At 39.0% G+C, this 20,271-nt stretch overlaps 1 protein-coding gene across 5 annotated transcripts in view; it reads right to left on the bottom strand.

The window, feature by feature from the left end:
• RNF130 (ring finger protein 130) overlaps positions 1-20,271 on the bottom strand; it is a 54,375-nt gene that overhangs the window by 14,518 nt on the left and 19,586 nt on the right. For 3 of the 5 annotated variants that reach the window (XM_074838117.1, XM_074838114.1, XM_074838118.1), the window contains 5 exons: positions 16,188-16,438; positions 12,654-12,725; positions 10,734-10,816; positions 4,156-4,252; positions 2,913-3,117 (listed from right to left, as the gene is read on the bottom strand). In XM_074838117.1, the coding sequence (XP_074694218.1) occupies positions 2,913-3,117; positions 4,156-4,252; positions 10,734-10,816; positions 12,654-12,725; positions 16,188-16,438 (708 nt within the window). The other 2 variants (XM_074838113.1, XM_074838116.1) reach the window with 2 other exon arrangements.

Consider the following 20,271-nt stretch of genomic DNA (forward strand, 5'->3'; position numbering starts at 1 on the left):
TGTTCTGTACTCCTAAATGAAAATAGCTAGATGTACCTAGTTAATATATCTGCAGAACAGATTTATACTTGCCCACACACAGAGCTATAAAAAAAGACTGAAAGTCACATGCTAGAGCCATTTCTTGTCCAGCCTGCCTGGAGGGAGGCACTGGAGGTGTCTAAAAATTAAGAAAGCGTGGATGTCTTTAAGCACTCCTTTCACTGCAATTCTTAAGCATACTAAAGTGAGAGGTTAGAAGGCTGGTCTGCTCTCTTCACTTGTGAGAGAAGAAACAGTAGTGTTATTCATTGCTTTCGTCTCTCCCTCTCCTAAGAGCAAAAAGGTAGTTTTCTATTTAAAATACCTTTCTTAGCTGAAAGTGTGCCAACTAGGAATACATTTTTTTTTTTTTTAAATTTGAAATTTGACTATAAATTGAGGTGAAAACTGTAAAAGGTAAAGGATTGCAGCAATTTTTGGCTCTGTCAGGCAAATTTTGAACATGTGGCTTTAATGGCAGAAATCTAATGTTTACCTAGACCATTGATCAAAAACTGAACATAAATATCCTCTCTTTTCTCCATTCCATGTCTCCACTTAGCAAGGAGATTTCCTTGGACAATCCAGCTAAATATAAATTAAGAGGGAGTTTAGATGTTACCCTGGAACCTACTGTTAACAGAGACTTAACATTTGAGAAAAGCAGAAAAGGCATTTGATTCTTTGAAATCTGCATTTTCCCCCTTCTCTATTCTCTTGGTATCTGTTCCCAATGTTGTCCACACCACACACTCACCAGAAATATATAGAAACATCCAAACATTTACTTACTCATTAGCATTCAAGCTAGCTGTGGCTTTGATGATCATGTAGCAGAGTGTAAGGGCACTGAGGAGGCCAAAACTGGCAATAATAAACCATTCTTCTGTTGACAAAGGAAAGGGAGGAAGTCACTCGTGGGAGAAGGCTTATTTCAAAGCGATGCCAATATTTCCCTCAAACACCACTGACGGAAGGCAAGAGGCTTCTAAGCCATGACTGGCACCAGGAGGTGAAGCAGAAGGTTAGCCACAGAGTTACTGACTGGAGAAGGCTAGCAAAGAAGAAGTGGAGAGAGGTGTGGAAAAAAGCATGGCACAACAATATTTCCTGGCTGAGCCCAAGGGTTAGTGATAAGGAAAGATTACTTAATGTAAAGTGAGATGCAGGAACAAGGGAAAAATGTAATGAAAACTCTGTCCGCCCCCAAGTCAGAAAAAAGATTGTCAGGGTTGGTTTACATTTGCTGAGATGCAGCTCTTCACATAAGCATACCCAATATACTTTCACACTTAACTTGTGTCTTCGCCCCCTCCCTCCTGAATAAATGCTAGTGTTACTTTAAAAAAAACAACAAAAATAGGATAGCTTGTTCAACAGTAAAACATAACTTTTCCATTCAATAGACAGGAATAAAACATGGGAAGATGATTTCAACATTAGTATATACATACAGACACAATTTAAAAAGTAGTATAAAGAAGGCTATTAAAGAATGTCCCCTGTTCAAAGTTCTCCCTCCTCAAGATCAATCTGGCACATAGTAATAGTTCAGAATACAAACACTTTTGTTGAATATGGCTTTTGGTTTAACTCTCATGCATCAAAGAATGCATGTGTCATCCATAAAATCCAAACATTTGAACAGCCTTTTCTAAAGCTTTATTTTATAAACACTGTCAGAATGAACTGTTGCTGATTATTTCTTGTTTTACCCTGGCATCCCATCTGTGCCAGAGCAGTACTACAGTTGGGAACAGACAGTAAAAATACCTTCTGTAAAACCAAGTAGTGAAAAGTTTCAGTTGAACTACAGAGTTTTTCCACCCATGACAAGGAAAGCAGCACACCGACAGATTTGCCCTCTGTTCAATAGAGCTGAATGTAAGATGAATCAGATGTCGAACACTGCATGGCAAAGTGACTTGCTGGCTTTGTAAAGAATCTAGATTTTGGATGTGGATTTTTCCTTCTCAGGAATTCTGGATACAGACTATGTGTTTCAGAAGATAAGATTTTTTTTAATAAGACATTTACTTTGCTACAGTATCTAAAGAAACACTCTAATGGACTGCATCAGTTACACTGCCTCTTATATCAGTGGCAAACAGTAAGTTCAAAATCTAGATACAAGGAGAAAATTTGACTGTTGTACCGCATAGATTCTATTTTTGCAATTCAGCCAGATAAACAACCATTCATGCATCAAATTGAGACTGTACAGCATATGGAAAAAATGATGCAATTCCACACATTTTGTATTCATTACAGTGCTATTATACATTAAAAACCCTAGGTAAAATCCAGTGAGTGGAAATTTCCCATGCTGTTCTTACGGATAAGAGCTTGCAAGCAGTGCAGAAACAGTTTTCTGATGTCATAAAACACTTGAACAATAATCAAATGTTGGTACACATTTTTTTAATTCAAAATTTTGCAAGAAAAACCATCTGCTAAGAGACATCAGAACTCCAGTAGTAATGTTCTCAGGGAAAAAATGTCTGCAGAAATAGTAATCAGTTAAAATATTTATATTTGTATAAATTATTGCATGTAAAGTATTCTGAAAGGGTAAATAATGGTTTTGACAATCCAGCTTCTCCTACTGGTTACCAAACTGAGGAGGGTTATTTTGTTGCCATTTCAGTTCATCCAGTGTTCTTTGCATGCAGATCGAAATGGATGTACCATTAATAATGAAAATGTTGGCACTGTCGTACCTAGAGTTATTGGTTTGAATATGGAGCGTATTCCTCTTGCAGAGACACTGAGGTCACCTTTGTCCCTGCAGGGAAATCTTTCACCATGGCCCTGCAGCACAGAGCTACAGAAGAGTGAGTGCCACAGAGCAGGAAAACCATAGAACGGTATGGAAGCCAAAGAAAACTTACTTGTCACAGCAATGTTGATCTCTCCTGACCTTGGCGTTAGCTCTCCATCCTGTGGAAGCTGTGACATCCCAGAGGTGCGCAGGGGCTCCAGGCTGAGAGAGCTGTCATTGGCAAAATCACCGAGTGCTGACCGCCTGCTAGCTGGCTGGCCTCTGGTGAGCCTTTCCATGTCAAAGGCTACATTATCTGTACATGGCACGTTTGGCTGGAAAAAGAAGCAATTCCACATTGCAAAGGTGAATATTCTACATGTAGAAACCTATAAATTGAGTAAAACCACACATACACACTGCTACGGCTCTCCTCAGATCACACAGAAGAGAAACACACGAATTACCAAGTTCTATTCAAAGTCAGTCCTTCAATCCACCTTAAAAAGGTGTAGGAAAAAGCATTAAGAGTCAAGAAAGGGACTCAAATGTGCTCGTATACGCCTATGCCTATATATGGCTTACCACTGTGAGCAATGACAATATGCACTGAACTCTACTGTATCCTCCTCTAAAAATCCAGGTATGCTATTAATTGCAAAAACAGGTCATCCACAACATATCCGCAACTATTTCTTATGAAATGTGCAAATTTGCAACTGACACAGCTAAAAATGGAGGCCTGATTATTCTCACTGGCTTGATTCAAAAGCTGCTTTAGACAGTATCTTCATATGCTCTTCTCTTTCTTCTTCATTTCTTTCTTCTGAAAAGAGCATTGCTCACACTTTATAATTTTTTCCTCATAAGGGAAAGATAAAAAAAATCCTCTCTGAGGTTCTTGACTTCTATCCCTTTGTGAACTGGTCAACAAAAGCAGTCCTCAGGGATCCCATAAACTATGAGCTGCTTGAGGAAAACTTGCTGCCCTTGGCTAGGGCATGACTTTTAATGTGTAAATAATTTTAAGAGTGTCTGCGGGAGACCACAACAAGAGATTTACAGAGTAAATTTAACAAAAAGGGGTTGAAAGAAGTTAAGAAAAGGGAAGATTATACAGAACCTACTAGACTTCCAGTAGGTAAGAAACTGGAATAAATGCAAATATAATAATATATTCTCAATGACTAACCAGGGAAAGGAACACCACCACCAAATCAGCTTTATCAGCAGCAAAGAAATTGGTAAAAAAACCCAAACACTTTCAGAATAAGGGTACTGGAACACCCTTCCCCCTTTCTTGCCTACAGTTATGCCTCCTGTTCTGTGTCTCAGACACGAGAGGAAGAGCAGCTCACAACAGAGCAACTTACCACAATCCCCAGTGCCTTCAAAATGTTCAGTTTACACATTGGACATGTACAGTGCTCGCTAAGCCATGGATCCACGCAGGCTTTGTGAAAAACATGCCTAGAACAGACAAAGCACATAAATAATTTGTAAACAATTCTATTTTATACCACAAGAACTACTTTCACAAACTTTTAGATAGTTTCTTTTTTAATTAAGCCAGCAGAACAACTTCTAGAATTGCCAGTATTCTGTGCTGATTGCAGTAAGAAAAAAAAAACAAACCAGTAACTCTTGCTCATTGTTGCCACCTTTTACTAATAGTTCAACTAGAAAGAAACACTTAAAAAGAAGACTTTTCTTTCCCCCCTTTTATTGTGGATATGAGTATGCACACAGGCAAAATAGCTATGGCAACAAAGTCCCCACCATAACTTTGCGTAAAGTCTTGTCTCAATTTCTATGTAGAACCTGGCCATAAATTGGTTAGGAAGAACAGGTCCACCAGCAGCTGATTTTATTCAAAAGTCCGTGCAACCAACCCAAACACACTTATGTCTGATTTTGAAAGGGCTTTTATAACTATCACATCTAAGGAAAAAGAAGGCTTTCCCTACAATCAGTATTTCTTGATATCAGGAAGGAAAACATGTCCATCATCATATGATGGTCATAGAAAAAAGAAGAATAATCTTTTAAAGATGAAAAAGCAAATCGGGGTTCTCTCTGCAATAGAGAACAGTCTGAATTGCCACCTACATTCCATACAAAAATCTTAGTCACGTACATGAATATAAATGTAACAGTGTTAGGATTGATATAAACCATTATAACAAGGATAGACTATGCAGAGATCAAAACAACATATCTAAATTAAAGGAATTAAAAGAAACATCCTCTTGGCTTTTCAAAAGGCAAAGAACTTTTCAGAGCATAGTCATGGCAGAAAGGGGTATCGCTAGATTTTCTACACAATACAGCTTTAGCAAAAACTCGTAATAACCAAGTCTGAATAACTGCCTGTGATAAGAAGCCAGATTGTCCATTTCCAGTGGCACTGACTGCAGAGCAAGAAGCCAGTAAGAACAGGCACACCCGAACACGACAGACTGGTGATCATGACAAAGATCAGCAATTACAAGGGCTGCTTAGCCAGCGAAGAGCTGTGCTCTGAAACCAGCAGGCAAAGGGGCAGTGGCAGTACAAGGAGTTCTTGGATCTATTTGAGGCATCCGCACGGTCTGTAAGAGGTCACGCATGACCCCAAGGCAGCATAAAGTTGAGATACTCTCTGTCCTCTCCTTTCTCAGGTTATACTTGGTGCTCTATGCCTCAGTAAGCTCACTGTGGGGTCTGGGACTTCTGTGCTCCCTATCCCTTGGGTTGTTTTTTTTTTAAAAAACAGACACCAAATGAGGCACGTTACCAGATAATACTCTTTTAAATCTCTGGAAAGTGACACAGAAGACCTCCTGAAATTGTTAATAAACATGGAAAAAGACAGTATATAATTATGTTTTGTCAATGGCTACTAAGATTGATGGATAGACTGAAATATATGAACATAATTAGGTTCCAAGTCAGCTACAACTATATATCCTACCTGTACTATAGATGCATAGACTTACAAAGTATAATGTAGTCAACAGAAGATGGACAGGGAGCAGAAGAACTTTGCTTATCTATATCCCAGATATTGCAGGAACAGAAACTTACAGCATCTCAGCTAGTCACTTTGCTGGCCTGTGTCCTTTAGCAATACAGTAATCATGAAAAACAGGATATATACATTGCTTACTGTTCAAATAATTGCACAAAATACAGACTCACTTCTATTGTTATTAGGTCTTAACTTATTCCCTTTATTACTCACAAAAGTACAGGAAACAATGTTTAGAAATCCTGGATGGTAGAAAATGGTTTTAGCATCTCTATCTGTTTCAGAAGATGTATTTTTCTATGTTAGGCAAATCATGGCTTTTAGTTGCTTATGTTTCCTTTTTAGTGTCTGAAGTCTGGCTGGTTTTTTTTTTTGTTGGTTTTTTTTTTTTTTTTTTTTAGAGTAGGACAAACCTGAAAATCTAATATTTTGGAAAACAGCAGACATCAAGACTCCACAGAAGTATGAAAACAGCTCTAATATATTGTTATCGGCTAATCAGTGCTATAGAAGCACTCAGATCAAGTGAAGCAGGCAACTGATATGGATGCCAATCCGCTAAATATTATGAGTTAGAGAGTCATTAGCAGTTTGATATAGTTTGAAGGCACCAAACAGCTCAACTATTTTTGTGACCTCTTAATTCTTTGCTTTTAGTTCCTAAACCTTCAAGGATGTTTATTAATGTGTTTCAAAAAAGTGCAATTCTCCAAAGGTTATTTATTGATTTAGATCAGCATGGCTTTGCCTACTACTTATGCAGTTTATCTACTCCTTTAAAAGCTTGCTGATACCATCGCCATGGCTCAGCTCTGTCTGGATTTCTCTGCTTGCAAGAGTTAAAAGGCAGTTATACAGCGATGAAAATAATAAACACATGAATTATTTTAAAAACTCAGTCTGACAAAGCCAGCCCTTGCATTTTCTGCTATCATAAACCTTCTCCATCTTCATATTTCTGTCACTTGTTTTCCAAGACCATAAATATGAAGAGTTCCTAGTGAGTTGCTCTAGGTCATGGTAGCTGATGACGTTCCTCCAGGAGCCACACACTGGGGAGTCAAGCGTGACACAGCTTTTGCTACTTCTCCAGCCTTGGGGCTGTAAGAAGCGTGGCTGGCAGCCAGGCTGGTAGCACTGAAGGAGTCTCCCATGCAGGCATAACTCCAAACAGGTAACCTGCAGGTATTTTTCCACTATGTCAGCATACCCAAGCCAGTTGCCCTCCAGCTTGTAATAAACACCGTAACACCGACTCTGTTGTACAACACAGCTTCTTTGCAGCATTTCAGAGAAAAAGTGAGTTAGAAATCTCTTTTGGTGGTGTAATGTCTCTGAATTTGCATGTCACACAAGGAGAAGGGTTTGAACAAGTTTATAAGTGCTTTTTCCCAAGAGCTTACTACACTTCCCTGCTCAGTGCAGCATCCCACCAAAGGGATCTGATCAACCTGCTGCTGCGAAGTAGTATCTTTGGCTACTGCTGGAGGTAGCTGCTCCCCTTGCCCTGGGGTACAAGCCTCCCTGGCTGGCGAGCAGCTCACAGGTCCTTCCTGTCCTGCCGCAGGCAGCCCATTACAGCTAGCACAGCTGAGGAGATGTCTGGCCTGCTGCAGCAAGAAGGAAGGCACCACATGTCCCCCATAGCAGGCAATGCCAGGGGAGAGCAGCCTCAGTGCTTTCCATAAATACATAGTATTGCTGGGGGAAAAGAGACTGCCCTTGCAAGCAGGTAGCAGAGAAAGTGGGGGTTGTGCAGAGACATTGCCGTAAGCAGAAAGGGTGGCATTGAGAGATGATGTTAATTTGCTCTTAAAAAAAAAAAAAGGCAGCTATTTGCAGCCACACAGAATCAAACAGATGAAAATCTGGCTTAGTCACTTCTGTCACTTCTACTTTCTTGCCCAGTACAGGAATTAAGATTTTGGCTCAAAAGCCATTTATCTTAACATATTCACTGCTCTAATTCTTTTCCTACCTTGTAAATTCCTTCCTTCCCAGGCCATCCTTCTGCCCTTTCCAACATCACTCACTCTGCTTTTCTCTAACCTGTCACTTTGCTCTCTCCTTCCCTTATCTCTCACTAGTCCTTCACACTACCCTCTCCTGATCACTTTTCACCTAGTGCCCGTTCATCTCCCAGATGTAACAGTGGGATGGTAGAGTAAAACTATCTGAATAAAGAAAATTGTCCATGAGAATCCTTCTGACATTTGCTTACTCTACTTATTTTTAACTTACATAATGATATTCACAAAGACAGAGACGTTCCTCAGGCTTGTGAGCCTAAGACAGATGGCTGCCTTATCCCTGTGTGCACCAAAAGCTATAGGTATGTCCATAGGCTGCTGGTACTGAACATATTTCTCTCTGAAGCACAAAATTAATGGTAGAAATTCAACTGCACTGTTTGCAATCATTCTCACTTTAGTTTATTTTTAAATTGGCCACAATTTCCCACCCGCCACAAACCCTAACATCACAAATGGTGTTTCACTAGAGAATTTTAGGTGCAACTTGCTCAGCTGCTGGTAGGTTTTGCCTGCTGTGTGTCTGCCCAGACTAGACTCCTCTCTGCTGAGGCACAGTGACAGACCATACTTAACTGCAGAGAACAACTGTGGTACCAAAGTGAAATGTTACTTTTAAATTGATGAAAGCAGCAAGGATGTCATATGTCAGTGATTCCTAGTGTCTAATGATTATAGCTTCCTCAACAAGCACAGTAAGAAAAACTTTTAGCCTTTCATTTACTTCCTCTTGGTTGAGCCATTTTCTCCATGGTTTTCTTGCAATTTATTTTCTCATCTGGCTTAGAGATTCTCTTGTAGGGTTTTTTTTTGTGTATGTGCTTTTTTTTTTTTAAACTAACTTTGCATGTTGCACTAGAATGAGAGGTTGAAGTATGATGAAGTAGAAAGGGATTAAATCTCCAAAACAAGATTTGGGGAGAAGCATCTCAGATGCTGAAGAATGAAAGGTCTTATATGCCATCTGAAATCTATTGGGCTCGTCTCTGCAGGTACTGGTTGGCTCTTCATCTACAAATATAAAAATGTCTTGTGGAAAGTATCCATCTCAATGTTTCCATCTAGCCAAGATGTTTTTGCACTCAACTCAAAGCTGAGCTGCAGCAGACAAAAAGTGAGATTTAAAAAAAGTAGAAAGTGAACATAAAAGTTGTCATACAGTCTTCAGCAGGAATGTAATCTGAGCCTTCACTGACCTTACATTCTTGTGAAAAACAGAACAGAAAAGGACCTACACAAGAGCCCTGATATCTCCTTTACATGGGAGATTGCACTGGGGGAGGTTGTGCTGGGACGGCAGCCAGGTGCACCTTCACCCATCTCCCTGAAGCAGCTGTAACTATCCCTGAGAGCAGGGAGCTGCCTGTCTGCAGGACTGTGGCTCACCAAAGGTGTCTGAAGGAAATGAACTTTAAATAGTTTTTTTCAAATTAAAAAAAAATAATTATCATCTTGGTTAAATGGTTTGTATTGTATCTGCTGATACTAGCAACATATCCATTGCTTGGACAGTGGCAGTTGTTTAAGGAAGTTGACTTTTAGTCCCAACTCTGCCTTGTGCTTAGTGGGAGAAGATGCCTTCCTACCAGATGAAGACTCATCCTCTCTTCATTGGCAAGGACCTTCCCCACATGACCGAAAGGTCCCAAATTGTACAGATCTAAGACCAAGCTCTTCTATTCCCAAGTATTTTAACAGAAGTTTCTAAACAAACATTTGCAGGGTATATTAACTAAGCAACAACACTGAGAATCTAAACCAGGTCATTGTTTTCCACAGTCCAAGAGGTAAAGAACATAGAGAAAAGTAAACTCAATTAACTTCTGGCTTCAGAAGTAGAATGCACACATATTTTGATCATAAGATATAAAATACTGTTCTCCTTTTATGATGATAGAAATTCATTATGCATTAGAAGAAAAATATCCCTGCTATTCAGAACAGCCTGCAGGAGGATTTAGAAGACCAATAATGAGCTCTTATGTTCTGCTGCTGCATGACTGAAGATTGACTCCAACACCATGACTGTGTTGCTTCTAGAGTACCATGCAGAACACTATTTATACACCAAGCACAGACCAAATTACTGGATCTTGGCCGCATATATACAACATAACTTACATGTGTTTTTTGTGTCTGGAGTTAAGGAGAAAGCTTTGCATTTCAGAATACAAGGGAAAGATGTCCTTGGTAATGCTTAAGTCTACCAAAACATACTGATTCATCAAAATCAATCACTGGGTAGAAAAGTACTTAAAAGTATCTCTCAGAGTAAATAGCCCCAAACAACTCAAGAATGGAAATGGAATGGAAACAAACTGAAAATCTGTAAATGTCAAGAGAATGGCATAAAAGGAGAAGTTGTTACATTTTAAGCACCAATGCAGAATATCCAGCAGGTATGAACCTTCAGGCACAAGCCAAGAACACACTGCACTAGAGAGACCAAAGACAGATGATAGCACTGTGGCTGATTGATGTCAGAGGAGGTATGAAGGTTGGAAAGGCTGCATTTCTGTTTCCTACACTGCTTCAGAAACTAGCAGCCAATGTTGCACATCTATAGTGCAGAATGCTGCAGCTGTACCTGGTGCATTATACTTAAGTTTGTGTCTGCCTACAGCTCAGTCCTTAAATCTGCACCACCCTCACCCTTATCAGCTCCACTGCTGATAGGTCCAAACTGCCCATCTTCAAGATCATAATCTTTTGTTTCATCTCTATCAGCATAACAGCCACAGCACCCACCTTTACACCTCCTGGCATCATAGTCTAAAATAAAGTGGCCATTATTAGGACTGGAAACATCTAACAAATGTGTCTGTAAATTACGATGCACATATTACATGAAATGAAGCAAAGGAGCACAAAGAAAGAATAGTTTCCAAACAAAGCAACTTTACTAGCTTACTTGCATGGTAAAATGCGAACAACATCGTTCTGCTTGTAACTCTCAATGCAGACAGCACAATGATCAAAGTCTGGGTCTGTTTCCTAAAATGAATAGAATGAAAATTGAAGTCAAGAGTTGAGGCTATGACAAATGTAAAAGTAGTTTTGACTAGTACATGAACTGCATCGTGCCGAGTGGCTGTTACTAAAAAGATACAAAACCAATGACTAGGTTATTATATTCCAACCTGACTTGAGAAAAGCACCTCATCCATACAAAACTCTCCCTTCATTTGGAGCTGATAAATGATCATATGAAACACAAGCTAAGGCCTAAGATGATTCTAATATTCAAGCTGAATCACTATAAAATATAGTGACTGTTTTCCTAGAGGCTTCACTTCAGCTTGGAGCTAAAACTTCTATTTTATACAGGTTTGGGGTTTTTTTGGCAGGATAAGAATCCTGTGATTCCCTTTTATAACTAGAACTAGCAAATTTTACTTATTTAGGAGTAGTCCCATACTTTTGTCTGCTGCTTACCTGCAGAATTATCATGATTCTTATCCAGACATGAAGATGAGGATCACTGACTGACTGGCTCCCTTCTTCTCTGTCTTCCAGAAGTTATGATTTTTTTAAAAATTATTTTATTTTTTTAAACACGAGAATTAAAAATTTCTAATGAAGAAGGGCTGACTTCATTTGGATGTAGATATGGCATCAGCAATATACATTTAAAATGTTTGGGCCTGTGATGCAGAACAGGTGCCTTCTCTTAGCTCAAGTTCATGATTCTTTTTGATGCCAGCAACCTACTAGGAAGACACCGAGACAGGAACCACAGCAAGACAACAGCCACTCCTGGTCAGCACCAGTCAGTGCTGCATGCAGAGAATCCCCACGAGCTGCTCTGATGAAGGACAGGTTTTCTACTCTGGTCACCTGCATCTGCACCTCTTGCTGTCTGTACTGCAACCTACATGTCACTTGCCAGTTTTGAATTTATGCTGTCAAAATGATGGCATCTTTTCTCTTAATATGGAAAAGTTCCCATTATCTATATATACTCCCATACCCACAAAAGATTTAGTACAGCGGGCTGTCTTGAAATAAAACTACATAGGGAGGGAGAAAAAGCAGAAAGACATTTTTTCTGCCTTCTCTCTGAAAGCAGATTTTTCCATCACTTACTAATCTTCCATTGCTGATAGTGCTGATAAGAAAGATAAAAAGGAATCACACTAAAAAGGCCCAAGGAAATAATCTCTTAAAAATCAAATCATAGCCAGAATTCCCTTGCCTTCTGCAAATTAAAGAGCAAAAATTAAGCAAGATTAAGTGACTGTTTTTTCCTTTCAGAATCAAAGACAAAGCAGTACTGCTCATAAAAGTGGAAAAAGTTTAGGACAAAACACCATATATTTTAGTTTGTATACTGGCAAGAAATAGTCTTGGAGTGACATTTACTGTCTTTAATGAAATACCTGCTTATACTCCCCCTCAGGTTATTGGATATTTGTATTTTACATAAGAGATTGTCCTTTATTGCCTTTTAAATTTATTTTTACTTTACACAACTTACATATGCAATGATTCTAAGCTTACAGAATTCCACATAAACAATGTTAGCCCTACGTACTCCTACCAGCAAAAACCCACCCCCAGCCAGCTAGCACACAAAACCTCTCTCAGTCATAGTTGCCAGATGGAGTGCAAGTAGTATTTAAACAAGAAAAACTTCTTTGAAATGTACATACTTACAGTATACAACAATACTAAAAATTACACAAAATACTGTGCCATAGGACAAAGTAAGTCTCCAACAAGGAAGGCAAGGTCATAAATCAGAAGCAGAAAGGAAAAACTGCGATTGTTTCCCCCAGCAAAAATTGAACATCATGCCCAAATTTACCACACTGAAATAATATTATTATACCTTATCACCCTTCTTTACTGTCCTGGTTGTCAATTTACCAATGGCTTTCTTGGCAGCATCTCCAAGACGACGCTAATGAAGTGACAAAGAAAGGAATACAAATTAACCCTGATAATGAAGCTTCATTACTGTTCTTTATAATGACTTATTTGGGCTCAATACTAACATTGCAACACACACTATGGCAGTAGGCCAACACAAGACAAAAAGCATACACAAAGCGCACAGATTTGTCAGTAAGAAAAATACCCAACAGTTGAGCCCAAAATGCGCTCTGTAAGCATGGGCGTAAACATCATGGACCATATAAAAGTCCACAGAAGTGATCCACATTTATGTGATAAAACTAATCAAACTCAGCCCACAGAATAAAAGCTGAAGCAACATGCCCTCCCCATGATTTCCATTATATTCTGTTCATATTGCTTTTTATTCAGTATGCTGCTTCTTAAGCTCTTCTTAAGCTTGAATTCCACTCCCCCCCCCCCCGGCTGATCTTATTCTGAGATGTAAGAGATCCTCTCAGTGTAACCTAGTTTCTCTCTTGCTATTACCTGAAAACACCAGGATCTCAAAGAGGAAAATTATGGGTCATGAAATCTAAATAAGCCAATACAGACTTAAATAAAACGGAAATGAATATTGGTTTGAAGATGAACCTCAATCTGAATGCAGAGGCCAAGCTATTTTTTTGTTGTTTAGGCTGTTTTTATGACGACCACTGTTGGATGGAAGGAGCCATTTCTGCAATTCAAGTCCTGATTCTACTGCAATGCTCAGTTCCCAGCCAGCGGAGAATGGCTGTTTGCCAGCTGTCTGTGGAATCCCAGAGACGAGGCACCAAGCGGAACAAAGCGCACGTCTCCTTATTTCAGGAACCTGAGACATCAGATTTTGTTTACATTGACTGGAAAAAGGGGAGTTCATCCTTCACCTCCATCTTGTACTAAGCACTCTGCCTTTGAAAGAGATGGGCTGTTTCTGAGAATGTAACCTGCACCTACCAAAACCTCCCGTATAGCTTGAAACAAATTTGTGGGGTTTGTGCCCACTTTCTGTACAGTTGAAAAAAATCAAATCCTTCAGAAGGTGTACCCCCCTGTACCATACACTTCATCTGCATACCAAGGCTGCTTTTATTTGAGACACACAAAGAGCTCACAAGTCCACCACAACCAACTGTACCAACATTATCCTAGAATTACATAAGCACTTCTTTCGTGGTTTCCACAGAACAGCAGCTCTTATTTTATATTTTTTAGAGCACAGATTTGAAAAAAAAAAAAAAGTATCAGGTACTCTGTCGCAACTACTGAAGTACACCGACATAGGAAATGCAGCATCAGAAACAGAGCTGGGATAGGGAAATTATACGCTTCCTGAAGTCAGAAATCTCATCCTAACTTCAACATGTGAGAAACTGGTCAATTTATGCAAATCTAAATTACATGACCTGGAACAAGCTTATTAGCCTGAGTACTTAAGAACACAGAACACACTACCACACTGCTGGAGTAGATAATCATTGCATAACCAAAAGTGTGATTACTAAGAGAGGAACAAGGCTGAGAAGGCATTTAACTTAAATGCTCAACACTAGAGACTAACTAATTGTGGGTAGTATTTGTATTTAGTTGTACTGCATATGATTGTATATGTGCTACAAGAAATCTTAAATATTATTTTCCTATTGGAAGCATAGTACTTCAGCAACACTCTTCCAAAATGTATACACGTTCTCTTATGTAAATAAATTTGCTAAACAACAACTTTCATCTCTTTTATTTAAGACATCCATCTCTTTCATTTTCTAATTTTAACAAATACTTTTTAATGTTAACATTGGAAATGCTCAGGATTTGCTGTTTTGGTAAATTAGGGCACAGGCATACAGCATATGCTTGCTTTTAAAACCCAGAACTGTCTTGATGAAAAAGGCCACCACCACATGCAAAAAGAGTTTCATATCTCTGGCGGAAGTGCACAACAGTAACGATGTGAAATACCAGTATCTACTTGCACTATCTACAAAACACAGCATGTTTTTGATTTCTTTTCATAAAGTGTGCCTCGACATAACTTAAAAACAAGATCATAGCCTAAAACAAGTTATTTCATCACTACCAGTACAGTCTTCTCTCTGTGAAAGCTCTCAGAGCTCTTTAAAAATAAGCCATAGCTGTCGCCACCTTCTTATTAAAGTTTAATAAGCTCAGCTTTTTAAACCACATAAAATTTTCATCAAGTTTCTCCTGACCTTTGTAAAAATCTAAAGAAAGAAAAAAGGTCATAAGAGCCCTTTCCCCATGGAGCAACTGTTTTGAAACATAAGACATTTGGAAGAAGCCTAGAACCATGTAGGGGATGCAGAAGGCACAATTTAGTATTCCACAGATATTCATTGAGTAACAGTTATATTTAAACTTTCATCATCCCAGGGGACCACACTAAGTACCGGTTACAGCGTGGTCATTTAAGAATGACATCCTTAGGAAAATCTACAGGATGCCCATAGGACCTGCAGCATCAGACACTATTTATAGAAACTGAAAAGGAAATCCTTTGTCACAACTGAGGCTTTGTAAGTTTGCATTTGTTTTAGGTTTGACAAAACACCAAAGCACTGCCTCACCGTGAGCTCCTGTGTATTAGCCGTAATTCAGCGGGAGAGGGGGGACAGGGACTAGAGGTCAGCAGCTTTGTAAGTTAGCCTTGACAGAGATATAAAGGCAAAGAGAGCACAGTGGATTTCCTGAGGTTTACTGACCCTTCTCAATAAAAGTCAAGGCACACTATAGAAGCAGTGGGTCATTAAGTCCACACTAGTAAAACATTTACTTCTAAAGTTTAATCCATATTTGAGTTGATGACTTGATTTAGTCAAGATCTCTGAGTATGGCCACACTTAATTCAGTTCTTAAATTAAGACTTAAAAAAAGAATATAAAACAGGCATACTGGACAAAATTTTACTTAAAATATATGACCAGGAGAATTAGGCAGTCCATACCAAGTGTCATCTTGACTAAAGCTGAAAGTTAACACAGATCACTAAGCAGCTCTATACCTTAGTTTTCCTACCCTAACATCCATGACAGATTATGGTTTGGAAATACCTTTATACAACTTCTGAATTACCTTAACTATTACTGAAGCTATCCTTAAGAACATGGATAGAATTTCTATCAAGTTCATTCACAAATTAACTTTTCCCCCCATTCCCAATGTACATACAGAATGTATTATTCAGCCAACACAGAATCTATCTTCCTCTTGGATTTATACTCATCAAAACCCAAATATTTTGCTTCAGTTTATTCTTTCATGTCATGTAATAAGACCTTATACTGGTCCTGCTCAGGATGAAACACTGGTATATAAAAATCCTTGTCTGGCAACATGCTCTGCCTTGCAACAAAGATGTTCTGAACAGCAGTTTGATGGACATTCCTTAGAAATTATTTGTTCTCTATTGCCTACTGCATACAGAAATATCAACTCCAGAACTTGGAGAAAAAAAAAGGAGTCTCCTTACCTGATTCCTGTCACGAGCACTTGTGTACCTGATCTTCTGGATGAAGTAAAATATTAACCATGCTGAAGAAATTATCATCAAAACAATGAATGATATTGACACAAAGACTAGAGAGCCCCGACTGAAGTTTTTTGGAGGAACACGGGACCCCACTGCTATTGCCATCAGGACAGAGATATTCTTTTCCAAGTAATTCAGGATCTCCTTAACCTTTGATTCTGTAATCATGACAGCAACGATGTCTCCAGTTCCTATAAAAAGAAAAAAATATTTACATTTAGAATTAACATGGCATGCTGCTTAAAAAGATTTTCCAAATGCAAAGCCATTTGACGATTTAGAGATTTTAATCTAAGCCATCTATAGTACGTGGAACATGCTACTGGGCACTCAACTCATGGCTTGTCCTTCAAACCCATATTTTCAAATTAGGGCATTAACAAGCAAACTGTCTGCAGCTCCACACATAGTAACAGCCTCTACTGGTGGTTATTCAGTACTTCCCACATTGTAATTACTGTGTCCAGTCTGAACTAGCTTTAAAGCTACATTTGTTCCAGATTTGAAGCTGTGAACACCTAAATAGGTAATGCACAGAAAAACGTTTAGAAGATGAGTTCAGTGATACTGCTAGAGCGGTCTTAGTATACACACTGCTGTGTACAAGTTGCTCTGGAGAGTTATGCAAGTTCCCCTGCGTGGTTATGTGGCTTCCATATGCCACCAAGCTTGTCAAGGACCTGTAAATCACAGTTCCAGCACAGCAGCAACAAAGTCAAACTTCTACCTACATCACTTCAGAGAGAAGTGAAAGTAAAGCGAGTAAGTCTGGCTGCAAAGTAGAAGAGAAATGAAAAACACTTGGCAGAAGTTTGAGTGCTGATTTTATCACCCATACAAAGACACGCTTGATAAGATTGCAAAGAGGCTGTCAGCTCCATCAGCTCCATTTTGAATGTGTAGCCCATCTGGTTTCTGTAGTGTCTTGCCTCTAGATTACCTCCTGTCCCAAAGGGAAAATCATTGGTACAAGGATAATAAGAGAACCAAACCACAAGGCTTGCTGAAAAAGAACAAAATCATCTGCAGAGCAGAGAGCAGCAATCTTTTAAAAGCAGAGGCCCCATTAAAAAAAAAAAAAAAAAAAAAAAAAAAGCAGATCTTGAACTCAGGGCAATTCTGATCTAAGTTCAAAGAAAGCAAAGTTTATAGGAAAACCCAAGCCAGGAAAAAAGCCTTATGAGTGCCATTCTTACTCATCCAGATCTATTTGCTTCCTATACTAAAACCCCTTTCAAGACCTATTTTCAAAATGCTTACAAAGTCTGCTCATCTGTTTGCTCCATCTGCTTGCTCCAATTCACATTCCCTCAGAGAGGAACTGTATAATGCAAGTAACTTCAGCACCGACATTCTGGATTTAGAGTGGATTTAAGTTACAGAGAACCTAGCGCAACAGTGAAGAGAGAACCTATTTTAACACAAGTAATTTGTTCAAAGTCTTTTAATCAAAATCTGATAAGTTATTTTATCCACAAAATTATGTAGAAGACCCAAAAGAGCAGTAACTTTGAAACCCAGGGCAAATAAGTCAGGGTGACAGACTCATTTTCCAACATGGGGGATTTAATAGAGCTGTGTAACATTTTAAAATGTTATCTCATTACTCTTTCCACTCACCATGCCAAATAATAACTTTTACAGTCCCTATCCTTGGTCTTCAGAGCAAATTCCCTAACACTGGTGTTGTGAATTGTGCTGACAGAACTGCTCAGAAGAATCAAAGCTGATAATCTCAGAAATTAAGATTTGCATAGTAATTTAAAAAAATATTCTACAGCTCCAAGATTGTTTTCCCCAAGAAATTTCAACTTTTTTATTTAAAATTGAAATGATATTCATGCCTTGTCCTAGTAAAAGGGGTCTAAGTAGGAAAAGAATGTTCAGTGCTTCCTTCTGAATATTTCTGAAACAAGTGTCACAGTAATTCAAAACCTTTGAATAGCAACCAAAATCCAACCCAATTTATAGATACAACTTATTTAATCACTAATATACCACAGATTCATACAAGGTCCACTTTAGTCCAGCTCTCCAGAGACACTTCAGTTCGAGACGTATCGAGTTTGGTTTCATGCAAACTAACCAAGATATTTCATAGGCAGGAAATCTCAGGAACATATTAAAAATCCACTGCTTGCTTTATTTTCAGAGGAAATCTACTCAGATTCCTATTTGTCCAGTTGGGAAGACAGTCCCTGCCCAGACATGCTGCACTTAATTACAGGACAAGAGCCACCTTTCCTGCAAGATTCTGTACGTAGATGCAGCACATGCTCTGGCAGCCTGAAAACCCTGCAGCTCAGATGGTGCACGATCAATCAAGAACAGATAATTTAAACTGCTTGATATTCTCCCTAGGATTCACTTCTGTTCTCCCTATCTAGCTTGGATAGTGAGGAAAGGCGGGGAAGGGTGCAGGGGGACTGTACTCCCCAGAGCACATGTTCTGCTAAGCTCCCCAGCAGGTATTTATTTGCACTGAGGAATTATGTTAGTATTAAAATATCAGTCAGAAGCACTCAATGTAGCATTCTAACATGATTTACAGTTATCTGCAAAGCCAAGCTGACTAAAATCTGATAGTAGTCCAGTTCTGTCTGAATCAAAAGCTGAAGCCTCTACCTATTCCCTCCTGCCCACGGAATGTGACAAAGCTGACAATCTGTCATGTGTTTTATATAAAGCCCAGCACAAAGGGAACCTCTGGCATCACTGCAAAGCGATTTGCATTCCAAATGACTCAACTGGGAACAGCCAAAGTGCTACTGCTGCTTCTGACCCTGTGAGAGCCAAGGAGAACTGCAGAAAAGAAAAATAAATTGTGCCTGTTTAACATACTGAAGCTCAGTGGAAACTGGGACTTGGTTCATCCATATTTTTGTCAGTGGCATCACCCTAAATAATTTTAGCAAGAGCTCCCTGTTTGAGAACAATTGGGGGCAGGAGGAGACACTGACTCATTTATTTTAAGCACCTTGAAACCCTGCATTTCTGAAACTTAAGCAGAAAAAAATCCTCAGGTGAACACAGAAAGAGTAACAGTGTTTGTAAAAGTTAGAATATGGTCTTACTACATAATCTTATGAAAAGCAATACTCTCCTCAGCCAAGAACACAGTGTCCAGAGAAAAGAAGCTGGAATACTAAAGTCAATGAACTACAAAGTCAACCATAGATGACAAGCTGGGACAGACAGTAGGCAAAAGATAAATATTGATGCCTGTAAATATAAATCACTTAATTGCTATCATCCAAGCCCAGACAGCTCTTTCTAGCTTGCAATTTTACCATGTGCATGTTTATTAGGATAGTTATACAACTCTATGTATGAAAAGGGATGAAGTTGCAATTAATCATTAAATCTGTGCAATATTACACTGGAAAAAGAGAAGAAAGGAAGACTTAAAAGCTGAGAAGACACTAAAGATTGGAAAAACAGCAACATCCAGGAAGTTTCCTGTAGAGCTCCTAAGGAAACTGCTTTGCTCTCTCACTAATCTATCTATACCTCCTAGCAATTCTAAAAGAGCAGGTTTTGAAAGTCAGTAGAAAGTAATCAAAGAAAAATTACTAGGCTCATTGCAAGCAAATAATTGTTTCCTTTTGTGTTTGTTATGTTGATTCTTGACTACCAAATGTTTGTCTAAAGCTCAAAATATGGACAACTATGGCCACAATACCAAGCTAAAGACAGGTATGGTTCAAACACCAGAGTTCAGACACCTTCCATCCAACCACCCTCCCTTGGAGGATGCAAGGAACGGCAGCCTGCCAAACTGCTGATTTTTTTTTTTTTCTTGGGTTTGTGAACAGCCCAAGCAGCTGTTTGGTCAATATTCGGGCAGAAGGACAGGTGAGAGAATTCGTCCTGGGCGTATGAGCAACCCGGCACTGAAGTGCTGCTACTGCTGCAATGTTTCAACCACCTTCTTGTAGATGGGGAGGGAAAAAACTGAGATCCCATCTCAAGTGCAGCAAATGCTGGACCACTTGTAAGAGGCACTGAACTATTTTGATTTGAT

Source organism: Strix aluco, chromosome 13, assembly GCF_031877795.1.
Source record: "Strix aluco isolate bStrAlu1 chromosome 13, bStrAlu1.hap1, whole genome shotgun sequence".
Taxonomy (NCBI): domain Eukaryota; kingdom Metazoa; phylum Chordata; class Aves; order Strigiformes; family Strigidae; genus Strix; species Strix aluco.